Source organism: Petaurus breviceps, unplaced genomic scaffold, assembly GCF_028583685.1.
Source record: "Petaurus breviceps papuanus isolate PSGF00001 unplaced genomic scaffold, PetGlider_PUasm1.0 118, whole genome shotgun sequence".
NCBI classification, from domain to species: Eukaryota; Metazoa; Chordata; class Mammalia; order Diprotodontia; family Petauridae; genus Petaurus; species Petaurus breviceps.
Window position 1 is genome coordinate 10131224 of NW_027185616.1, and position 13192 is coordinate 10144415.

A 13192-nucleotide genomic window follows, 5' to 3' on the forward strand; every position below is an offset into this window, starting at 1 on the left:
AGGGAGGGAGGGGAAGTGAGAGGGAGGAGGAGATTAAAAAAAGGGAAAAGATGGTTTTTGTAACCCAAGTCCTTTATATCTTTAAATGATTATTTTTTTTTAAAGTAAAACAAATTATGTATAATGAAAAGTGTCACGGACTAGACTTGGAGTCAGGAAGACCTAGATTTAAATAACACTTTAGTTATTTTGTTACTCTGGTTATTTCATTTTCCTTTACCTGTAAAATGAGGGAATCTAAATGGCCTCTTAAATTCCTTTCTTGTAGACATTCTGGGCTTGGCAAACAATCATTTTTTCATATTTTATCATTAGGACACAGCATATGATCACCTAGTATATGCTTAACACTGGTTGACTTTCTTGGAGTTGATACAAAAGAATGTACATTTCTACCTATCTGTATCTGAGTTAAGATAATACTTCCAGCTGTCTTCCTAAGCCAACAAAAAGAGTTACTGTTGACACATTAATGTACATAAATATACACATCTAATTGCCAGGATAGAAATATTTTTCATGTATAAATATATTTAAAAAAACATTCTCAGAAGAATACTTTTATACAATATTATAAAAAGAACATTGATTTAGGGATGGAAGACCAGGACTGTGTTTTATAACCTTGAACAAATTACTTAATATCTCTTTGTATCTCAGTTTCTTCTGTAAAAGGAAGTTTAGCTCTTACATTTCTAAATCCTATGATATGAAGGATTATATTCTTAAAAACAGTTTTCTTTTACAGTGATATGCATTTTATAGCTCCATCTAGTGGATATTCTGAGTGAATTCTAACAGCTCTTGTCATTATTTTAAAAAATAACTCTCATTTTAAAAATAGACTGAAGTTGAAGATAGGCTAAATGACTGTACCAAGGCCACACAACTAGTTAGTATTAGAGCTGGGAAGGCAAACCAGTTCTGATGGCTTCTAGCCCGGAGCTTAGAGAATTATGGAATATATACAAGTTAGAAAGAGGGACTTTCAGAGGCCTTCTAGTTTAACCCACACCTGAATAAAACTACTCTCTATTATAGCATATCCGTAAATGATCATCCAGCCCTTGCTTGAAGACCTCCAATAAAAGGAAATTAATTTACCAATCCCTATTCCATTTTTGGTTAGCTCTAGTTGTTAGGAAATTTTTTATTGCATCAGACCCAAGTCTGTCTTTTTGCATTGTCTATCTATTGCTCATGGTTCTGCCCTCTGGAACCAAGCAAAATAAGTTTAATCCCTCTTTCATGACAACTAACATATCCTCTCCCAAAATATACTTCTTTTTGGACTACATGTACTGATTCCTCCAATTTATCCTTATATGGAATGATCCTGAAGGACTTCTTGAAGCATATCCAGGTGGCCTTCTGCTACATATGATAAAGGCTGCTAGTATCCTTCATAAATACCATTCCAAACGCATGAGGCGCCGAACAATTTTCCAGTTTGGCTGAATCAGAACTATGACCTCCCTAGTTTTGTTTTGCTTTTCTTAGATTTTGTGACTGCCATTATCATACAGTTGTCAGGTTGTTTTAAAAAATACTACTAATCCTGTGTCCCTCATCTTGTACTTAGGAAGTTGGATTCTTCAATTAAAGTGTAAGAGTAGATTTATCCTATTAAATTGTGTTCTATATTCTAAATTCTATAATATGTCAAGATCTTTTTGGTCCTGTCTTTGTCAACCATTGTGATAGTTATTCTAATTTTGTGTCATTTGCAAATTCATTAACGATAATGTCAAACAGCAATTTTCAAGACAATATTAAGCCATGAATAATTTTACTTAAATGATAAGTAGCATCTACCTAAAACCATCAGCAAGTATTATATGTAAAGAGGATAAGCAAGAAGCATTTCCAATAAGATTGGGGTGAAACAAGGATGTCCATCATCACCACTGTTATCCAATATGGTACCAGAAACAACTTTAACAACAGGAGAAGAAAAAGAAATTGAAGGAATTAAAATAGGCAAAGAAGAAACAAAGCAATTACTCTTTGTAGATGATATGATGATATACTTATAGAGAATCCTAGAGAATCAAGTAAAAAACTACTTGAAATAATAAACAACTTTAGCAAAAGGATATAAAATATACTAACATAAATAATCAGCATTTCTATATATTACTAACAAAGCCCAATAGCCAAGAGATAGAAAGAAAAATTCTATTTAAAGTTACTGTAGATATTATAAAATATTTGGGAGTCTACCTGAAAAAACAAACCCAGGAACTGTATGAACACAATTACAACACACTTTTTACACAAATAAAGCCAGATCTAAATAACTGGAAAAACACCAGTTGCTTATGGGTAGAATTGGCTAATATAATAAAAATGATAATTCTGCTTAAAGTAATTTACTTATTCACTGTCATACCAAACTACCAAAAATTATTTTTATAGAGCTAGAAAAATAATAACAGTATTCACATGGAAGAACAAATGGGTCCAGAACATCAAGGAAATTAATGAAAAGAAATGCAAGAGGAGGAGGCCTCACCATACATGATTTTAAATTGTATTATAAAGCAGCAATCATCAAAATTACTTGGTACTGGCTAAGAAACAGAGAGAAATAGAGCAGTGGATCAGTGGATTGGTTAAGTACACAAGACACAGTAGTCAATGACTACAGTAATCTACTGTCTGATAAACCCAAAGACTTCAGCTTCTGGGATAAGAACTCACTATTTGACAAAAACTGTTGGGAAAACCGTAAAATAGTATGGCAGAAACTGGGCATAGACCAATATCTTACACCATATGCCAAAATAAAGTCAAAATGGGTACACAATTTAGATAAGAATGCTGATACTATAGGCAAAACGTGAGAGCAAGGAATAGTTTTACCTGTTAGATTTATGGAGAAGGGAAGAATTTATGACCAAATAAGAGATAGAGAACATTAAGAAATGCAAAATGGATCATTTTGATTACATTACATTGAAAAGTTTTTGTACAAAGTCGATGTAACCAAGATTAGAAGGGAAGCAGAAAACTGGGAGTTTTTACAAGGAGTGTCTCTGATAAAGACCTCATTTCTAAAATACATAGAGAATGGAATCAAATTTATAAGAATATAAGTCATTCCTCAATTGATATATGATCAAAGGATATGAACAGGCAGCTTTCAGATGAAGAAATTAAAGCTATCTCTCTGTAGTCATATGAAAAAATATTCTAAATCACTACTGATTAGAGAAATGCAAATCAAAATAACTATGAGGTACCATATCACACCTATCAGATTGGCCTATCAGAACAGGAAAATGATAAATGCTGGAGAAGATGTGGGAAAATTGGAACACTATTGCATTGTTGGTGGAACTGTGAACTGATCCAACCATTCTGGAGAGGAATTTGGAACTATGCCTAAAGGGCTATAAAAATGTGCATACCCTTTGACCCAGCACTACCACTTCTAGGGCTATATTCCAAAGAGATCATAAAAATGGGAAAAGGACCCACATGTGCGAAAGTATTTATAGTCGTTCTTTTTGTGGTGGCAAAGAATTGTTAATTGAAGAATGGCTGAACAAGTTATGGTATATGAATGTAACGGAATACTATTGTGCTATAAGAAATGAAGAGCAGGCAGACTTCAGAAAAACCTGGAAAGACTGATGCTGAGTGAGATGAATAGAACCAAGAGAACATTGTACACAGTAATAGCCATACTGTGCAATGACTGACTTTGGTAGACTTAGCTCTTCTGAGCAATGCAAAGTTCTAAGAAATCTCCAAAAGGCTCATGATGGAAAATACTGGTATACACATTCAGAGGAAGAATTATGGAATCTGAAAACAGACTGAACCATACTATTTGCTCTCTCTTTTTTGTTTTGTTCTTTCTTGTGGTTCATCACATTGGTTCTAATTTTTTTTACAACATGAATAATGTGAAAATGTGTTTAATATGAATGTATATGTAGAACCTATATCAGAATGCACACCAGCTTGGGGAGAAGGGAGGGGAGAGAGGTGAAGAGAATGTAAAATTCAAAAATTTGTGGAACTGAATGTTGGAAACTAAAAATAAACTAATTAAAAATTTTTTTCTTTTTGGGTCTGGCCATTTAACCAGTTCCAAATCCATTTAGCTACTGGCCTATTCAAAACTTCTCCAATTTGCCCAAAATAATAATATGAAAGACTGTCATATGCTTCATTAAAATCTGGTTCAATTATATTTGTAGCATTTAAAAAATTCATCACTTTATTAGCACTGTCAAAAAAAGGAAAATATTCTTGAGGAAGCCATGTTGGCTTTCTGAGGTCACTGACTGGCTGGCTTTTAAAAAAATCATTATCCCTGGATGTTCAATCATGATTATTAATCTTTAAAATATATTCTAAAATTTTGCCATTAGTCAAAATTAAGCTTACTGACTTTGTTTCCAGACTCCACTTTCTTCTGTATTTTGAAAATTGGAACATTCATCCTTTTCCAGGCCTCTGTAGCACCTCTCCTATTCTCACCGTCTGTCAAGACAGCTGATAGTACCTTATCCTTCACACTTAATTTTTTTTTTTGTTTAAAGTACACTGGGATGTAGTTCATTTGGGTCTAATGATTTCAATTCTTTCCAATGTACCAAAGCTACAACTTATCCAAAAAAATTATTTAGTTTTTTTCTAATGAGAAATATTACTTTATTTTCTTTTTTAGAAAGCTTTCTTGATTTGAAATTTTGAAAATTCAGTCAATTTAATTATGTATTTGAAAATGTACTTTCATGTTAGAAAGACTGTTTAAATAGATTTTGGAAGATCACCAATCACTCCAAATAGAGTTTTGCTCCAAATTATTTAGGTAACCTGGAGATTCAGATGCTTTATGAGTCAAACCTTGTTCTTGGAGATGACAGAATTAGAATGACCATTATTTTACAATAACAGGTTGGTATTCTGTGTATAAGGTAGCTAGGTGACATAGTGGAGAAAGTACCTGGCCAGCAATCAGGAATACTTATCTTCCCTAAGTTCAAATCCAGCCTCAGATTCTTATCAGCTGTGTGACCCTGGGAAAATCACTTAACCCTGTTTACTTTAGTTTTCTTATTTGCAAAATGAAATCCCCAAATGGGATCATGAAGAGTTGGGCATGACTGAAAACGACTGAACAACAATTCTGTGTCTATCACTCCACTTCAATAGTCACAAACCTTTCTTATTTGTTGAGACTGGTTAAGTACATGTTGTGTGAAACTGTCTTGTTTTGGCTGGGATGTTTGGGCCAAGCCAGAGGGTGATACAGGAGCTGATACTTGGGGCTGAGTTGTAATTCCTACTTGTGGTGGAGCCTAGAAGAAGAATAATAAATTACTAATTTCACCATGTGAAGACAAAACCAGTGAAGAGAAAATTTAATGAAAAACCAGTGCTTTCTGAGACTCATTTATAGCAAATCATTTAAAAAAAAAAGCTTAAGAGACACAAGTACTAATGATTGTGCTACTGTCATTTATAGATACTAATGAAGATTTAACTGCTAATGTTTTTGGATATGGAAACAAATTCTTAAAACATGCCAAGTAAGCACATGAAATGATTAGCCTCAGTGTTTTAAATGACAGAATTTGGTTCTGTTTACATTTACCTAAGAGATCCTATTCCAGAAACTAGAACATACGGACCCACTATTTTTTCTTAAAAAACACACAAACAATAATCCAAAACAACTGTTTTTTACTTGATTCTTTTGAGAAAACAGGAAACTATGATAAAAGGAACGTATAATGGATCTAATTATGATAAAATAATTTAATGATCTCATTGTTTCTTATGAGGAAGTACTTAAAACCTAACTATTTACAATTCACCTTGTTCATCTGTTTTAGTTAAAGCTTATCCCAATGATTTAAAATATAAAATATACAGAACACAATAGGGTATCTAAACATGGACAAGGATCCTATGATCATAGGTAGTAGTAGTGTCTCTTAACATTCTCATTCCCAAATTTCAATTCATGTTTTCCATAATTCAAAATTTAAACTATTCTTGCATTAATATAATTACATATTTTTGAGTACTCTGTAACATGTCTATGCCATTAATTTAATAAGTGACAATATAAATTATATGCATATTTATATACACATAATATGCTATATACAAAATCTATTAAAATACAAAGACATTGACTATAAAGAACACAAATTTAAGGATTAAAAAACTCCATTTCCTGTCTCAGCTTTGCCACTAATTTTCTGTGCATTCTTGTAAAAGTCTCTGGCCTTCATTTTCTTGATCTGCAAAGTTAAAAAGTATAATGAAGTTGGATGATAACTTGTCAAAATATTGTGGATGGGATTTATGATTAGCCTAGTTAGTGATATCTGAGTTAATCTACATAGTGATATGGAAGTTTTCTTTATGCATTTAAAGGAGATCTTAGAAAACAAAGGGGAGGATTTGAAAAAAAAAGTTTCTAATTAAAAAGTGCTATCTAAATATTTAGATTTGAATAACCCTGCCAGTTTTTTTTTTTTTACAGCCATGAGACCTGGATGCTTTCCCTTTGTATCTCCATTACTAATTTAGCACGAATAAAACTTCATTTTGATTCAAAGGAAAAATGCGTAGTTAAAAGGTAAACTTCACACCTGTAGTTTTATACTGCCTACTGGTAGTTGAACTGAAGTTACATTCGAACCCTCGATAGACACTGGGAGTAGCAGCTGCGTGGTTTGGGTGGTTAGTAAAGCTTGAGGCTGAGCGACAACTGTGGTTTGAGGATGTCTCTGGGGACTCACATAATACTGAGAGATGATGCTCTGCTGGTCAGCTTTGGCCACAGGTACCTCTTGCTTGATAACTACAGCCTTTTTGGCAACTAGGTTCTGGCCAGCAGTGGATCCTGACTGGCCTAAAGAAAGACTGGCTCCTGGTATGGATTGCCTTGAGCTAGAACAGTCAGGGAGAGAATTCTCATCTTTGACAGCAGGAATGACATGCTTGGGATCTACATTCTTTATAGAATTAGCAGTGGCTTGGGGTGCTGGTGGTGGCTGCTGTCCCCGTTTTTCAGCTTCAAGTTGCATTTTTAGCACTTCCACAAGTCTTTGCTCTTGTTCCAGTTTCCTCTTGAGCTCCTCAATCTGTTTTTCTTTCTCCTGAAGCTTTCGGTCCTTTTCAGCCACATCCGATTCCATGTTGGACAGGCCTCCACAGGTAGGACTTAGACTATCTTCATTATTTGTCACCCTCAAAGGAGATGAACTTAAAAACTGGGAGGGGGACATCATAGTCATGATTTCTGTGAAAGTGTCTGTCATATTAGTATCATCAGTACTAAGACTGGAGTGTTCTGAAGGAGATGGGGAGATGGGCAGAGGGGAGCTGATGGTTTCGGTGTGTGTCACACTGCTTGTTCCAGTAGATGATGCTTCTGACTTAAAGCTGGGAATGGTGCTAGCCACAGAATTATTTAATGTAACTGGGAATGCCATAGTAACTTCTGGATTGCTAGAGACCACAGTAGAAGTGGATACTGCAGCAGCATTGCTAGTGGAAATTCCACTGTTAAGCTCTTGGTAAGGTTTCAGACGTTCAATTAGATCTGTCTTGGTGCCTGACACTGGTAAACCCCTTAACTTCAATTCCATCTTCAGTTCAGCTACCTGGAGACAAAATATTAAGATTAAATTATTTTTTTCTTTTATGAGTTGAAGTTTTCATACAAGTCTATAGTAAATTTTTATAAATGGGGCAAATTTTTAATCAAATGGAGTATGTTCATTTAGGCTGTAAAGTTTTGCATTTATGTTTCAAAACAACTAATATAGTTTTCAAATACATACAAGAATATAGTTTTCAAAATATACACAAGGTGTCCCGAAAGGATTAGTGTAGTTTCTAATCTATTAGAGCTTAAAGCTGCACTGAGCCTTTTGGGTCACCTTGTAGATGGAGGCCTTCTCATAGCCTTCATTATTTGTGAAGTAAGAGTATGCTAAAAAAGACAACAAAACAGTATTAGTGTATTTGCTAGGGGCCCAACCTGGCATTCAGTTATATTCATCTAGTATTTCCATCTTATTCAAAACTGGAATGATTTTAAAATACTATCTAAGTGTTTCAAGTAACCTATATACAAAAGTCAGGAAGAAAAGGCACTGACGTGAAAATAAGCATGCCCACCAAAAGATTAACGTATTTCTTCTAGAGTTTCTAGGGGAAATCATTTTCATTTGCCAAATATAAGAAATGGTCATAGTCTTTGCTTTTTATTAATCCATATGAATGCATAAATTCCCTTTTTCAATTATTACCTTCAAATCATCCAGGCTAGAAGGCAGTGGTCCCGGTTTTCTAACAGGAATAGAAGCATTCTGTCTCGTGTTGGTTACGGCGGTAGGTGCATTATTGCTCAAAGTTGAATTTCCACTGTTATGTTTGTCATTTAATGGCCTTCAAAAGAAAAAGAAAAATCAAATCCAGTTATGTGTTCTTGCCAAATCAGCTCAGTTCTAGCTGACCTGCTGCTGGTCTAAAACATGAATATGCCAGCAGCAAACCCTCTACCATCACCAAACAGAAAATCTAGTTTCAAATTTTATATAGAAATAAATTAATTGTCCCAACATTACTAATTTCCTTCAACTTGCCCTTTTCAGTCAGCTATATCAGTACTATATTTTCCCCAGATAATTATGATAGTGGAACAAGGTTTGACTTAAGTAATGAAGGGAATGTTTTTCATAACAAATGGGCCTGTGATTTATCCTTCTCTTCGCTATATATTAGCTTGCGTTTGGTTTTTAACCTGATAGCTATGTTGAGATACTTATAGCTAGGATGCTGCTTTGCCAAAAAAATGTCTATTTCCAATGGAAAAAAGCATGCTAAATTTAATATGTGAACCACAACCATATCAATGAATTTAAGTACATAAAATAGAGCTATAATCTAGGACATAACTTCCCAAAAAGTATTAAAAGTGTCAATAGTACTATCTGCTATGTTTTGCAACCTTACATAAGAAGTTTTCTCTAAAATCTGTTCTTCTGAGATACACTATAACTATAGGGTATTATCTCCTTTTTATTTCCCAGCTATGTGTTGTGTATAATTGGATTAGAGTTGAGAAAAGTTGGTATTTTCTTTTATACAAACCACTTAAATCTTTTCTAGATTTTAGAAAGTACCTTGACGTTTTAGTGACAGAAACAAGTGAAATTTGTGAACTCTTGTCACCCAAAACTGTTATATAAGTTGTTACAGCTGCTAAAGTACTCTTTGCACAGCATGATGCTTTATGTACAGTGGGCAGTGAACTTTAGCCCAAGAATCAGGCCAGACTTACATACGAGGAAGGGCAAACAGAGAGCCCAACTCCCACAAAACCTGTGTCTAAGCCTGTCTGGAAGACGTGTCCCCCCTGCCCCTTGAATTAAGGACCCAGTAGCACCCTAGCTTCCAATCTGCTGTTACTTTCTACAATCCTGGGCCAAAGGTGGGGGTGGCTTCTTTTGTCTTTGAAGAAGAAGGTACAGGAAATGGAAAAGGGGGCCGTTTGTTGTTCCAAATTGTTTCCCCTCCCATCCTGAGACTGTCTCAGTCAAAAAGAAACAAACTGGGTAGAGAAGACCCAGGGGAGAAAGGGAGGAGAGAGTCAGCTGGAAAAGAATATGATAGGATTAACCACCTCCCCCTCCCACCCTTCAGCAAAGACAGCCTCAGTCTCCCTGCAGCTGTGTGCCTTTGGGGAAGTCAACTAATCTCTCTGCGCCTCATTTTCCCATCTGTAAGACCAAGGTATTAAGCTTCAAGGTCTCTGAGACTCCTTCCTGTGGCTTGGTAAGAGCACCTTATGTCCACAGGCATGGAAAAGAGACAAGGATGCTGTCCTTTACACTTCCAGGCTCTAAGTACATCTGGCATCTCCTGGATTTAGCCTCAGGCTATTCTCTGTTCATTATGCCACACAACCTCTCATCATTTTCTATTTTAATATTTAGTAAAAAAATTTTTGTTTCTCCAACTATACTCAAATTCTCTGAGGGTAGGGACCATATATATATATACACCTCTTTCATATGTCCCCCAATACAAACAATATGTACAAATCATACTTCATTTAGTACTTTTTGAATATGAAAAGAAAAGCATTTTAAAATGACCTAGGTGGCGCAGTGAATAGCGCACCAGCCCTGGAGTCAGGAGGACTTGAGTTCGAATTCAGCCTCAGACACTTAACACTTATTAGCCATGTGACCTTTGGCAAGTCACTTAACCCCAACTGCCCTGCCCTCCCCCATCCGAAAAACAAACAAACAAAAAACACCAAAAAAATTATGCTAGAAATTCTGCGTTTTCCCCAGCTTTTGGGATAAGAACTCACTATTTGACAAAAACTGCTGGGAAAACTGGAATATAGTATGGCAGAAACTGGGCATAGACCATTAACTAACATCATATACCAAAATCAAATCTAAGTGGGTGCTGATACTGTAAGCAATCTGAGAAAGCAGGGAATAGTTTACCTGTCAGATTTGTGATGAGGGGAAGACTTTATGACCAAACAAGAATTAGAGAGCATTATAAAATGCAAAATGGATAATTTTGATTACATTAAATTGAAAAGCTTCTGTACAAACAAAGCCAATGTAACCAAGATTAGGAGGGGAAGTGGAAAATTGGGAAAGAATTTTTACAACCTATGTCACTGATAAAGGACTCATTTCTAAAATACACAGAGAATTGAGTCAAATCTATAAGAATACAAGTCATTCCCCAATTGATAAATGGTCAAAGGATATGAACAGGCAGTTTTCAGAGGAAGAAATTAAAGATATTTATAAGCATATGAAAAAATGCTCTAAATCACTATTAATTAGAGAAATGCAAATCAAAACAACTTTGAGGTACCACATCTCACCAGTCAGATTGGCTAAGATAACAAAACAGGAAAATGACAAATGCTGGAGAGGATGTGGACAAATTGGAACACTAATGCATTGCTGGTGGAGTTGTGAACTGATCCAACCATTCTGGAGAGCAATCTGGAATTATGCCCAAAGGGCTATAAATACTTTCATACCCTTTGACCCAGCAATACCACTTTCAGGCCTGTATCCCAAAGAGATCATAGAAGTGGGAAGTAGACCCATATGTACAAAAATATTTATAGCAGCTCTTTTTGTGGTGGCAAAGAATTAGAAATTAAGGGGGTGCCCATCAATTTGGGAATGGCTGAACAAGTTGTGGTATGTGCATGTTATGGAATACGATTGTGCTGTAAGAAACGAGGAGCAGACGGTCTTCATATTTACCTGGAGAGGCTTATATGAACTGATGCTGAGTGAGAAGAGTAGAGCCAGGAGAAATTTGTACACAATTACAGACACAACGTATGTGTGATGACCAGCTTTGATAGACTGGACTCTTCTCAGTAATGCAGGGTTATAACTCAACCCCAAAAGACTCATGTTGGAGAGAGATGTCTACATCCAGAGAAAGAACTGAGTTTGAATCCAGAATGAAACAAACTACCTGCTCTTTTTCTTTTTCTTGTTTGGTTTTGTTTCCTCTTTCCCATTGTTCATTCCATCTGATACAATCCTTCTTTATAACCTGACTAATGCCTAATGTTTTAATGTATTTGTAGATACTATACTTGATTATATGCCACCATGAGGAGTAGGGGGGGAGGGAGAAAAAATGTGAAACTCAAGGAATTGTGGAAATGAATCTTGTAAACTAAAAGTAAACAAATTAATAAAGACTAAAAAATTAAAATAAAATAAAATGCCTAGAACTTAAAAAAGAGAGTATTATGAAATGCAAAATAGATATTTTTGATTACATTAAATTGAAAAGTTTCTGTACAAATAAAGCCAATATAACCATGATTAAGAGGGAAGTGGAAAACTGAGAAAGAATTTTTACAACCAGTGTCTCTGATAAAGGCCTCATTTCTAAAATATACAGAGAACTGAATCAAATACAGACTTGATTACGAGTCATTCTCCAATTGATAAATGGTCAAAGGATATGAACAGTCAGTTTTCAGAGGAAGAAATTAAAGATATCTATAAGCATATGAAAAAATGCTCTAAATCACTATTGATTAGAGAAATGCAAATCAGAATGAGGTACCACATCTCACCAGTCAGATTGGCTAAGATGACAAAACAGGAAAATGATAAATGCTGGAGAGGATGTGGAAAAATTGGAATACTAATGCATTATTGATGGAATTGTGAATTGATTCAACCATTCTGGAGAACAATCTAGAACTATGCCCAAAGGGCTATAAAAAAGTATATACCCTTTGACCCAGCAATACCACTTCTAGGGCTGTATCCCAAAAAGATCAAAGAAGTGGGAGAAGTACCTGTATATACAAAAATATTTATAGCAGCTATTTTTGTGGTAGCAAAGAATTGGAAATCAAGGGGATGCCCCATCAATTGGGGAATGGCAAAATAAGTTGTGGTATATGAATGTAATGGAATACTCTTGTATTGAGGAATGAAATGAGGAGCAGACAGACTTCATATTGTACTCAGATCTACCCCAATCTTTCTTATGAGCTACCCAATTACTAATAATCTTAGACATATGTTTTATATTTCCTCATAAAAAAGTAAACAGCATTCCTTGTAATTAGTCTTTGGTACATTATATTTCTCTTGATTCTTGTATGTCAAATCTTCTATTAAGTTCAGTGGTGGGTAGGTGTTTTTTTTTTAACAACAAAAAAGAAATTCTGCATTTTACAAAAATTACTATTCAACGTATTTGAATAAATATTGCTTGGCAAACACCAATGTCAACAAATACTTGTATTTCTAACTCTTTTAAGATGAGACTATATATTCTTGAAAAGCTACAGAATGCATGTTTCAAGAGGGCTGAATTTAAAATAAAAAGGTAACTCATTACAATGCCTTTAATTTCTAGAAAGGATATTAGAAAGTTAAATATTTACAACAGATTAAAGTCTAGATTTTGATTACTAGATTTTCTTGTGGAGTCCTTTTTTTGGGGGGGGTGTTAGTGGGTCTCAATATCTTGCTCACATTAGAAGTGTAAGCAATCACTCATAGGCTCAATCCCACTGGTGATCAGCATGGAAACTCTGGCCTGTTTTGTTTCCAACATAGGCCACTTTGCCCTTCCTTAGGCAGCTAGGCCTCTCCCCTTCCCCTCACTTCCCTCAAGGGCT

At 35.1% G+C, this 13192-nt stretch overlaps 1 protein-coding gene across 15 annotated transcripts in view; it reads right to left on the reverse strand.

The window, feature by feature from the left end:
- The window catches only part of MRTFB (myocardin related transcription factor B), a 297682-nt gene that overhangs the window by 16545 nt on the left and 267945 nt on the right, over nt 1-13192 (reverse strand). For 14 of the 15 annotated variants that reach the window (XM_069086078.1, XM_069086082.1, XM_069086103.1 and 11 more), the window contains 3 exons: nt 8292-8430; nt 6624-7640; nt 5181-5318 (listed from right to left, as the gene is read on the reverse strand). In XM_069086078.1, the coding sequence (XP_068942179.1) occupies nt 5181-5318; nt 6624-7640; nt 8292-8430 (1294 nt within the window). The remainder of the gene's footprint in view (nt 1-5180; nt 5319-6623; nt 7641-8291; nt 8431-13192) is intronic. The other variant, XM_069086111.1, reaches the window with a different exon arrangement.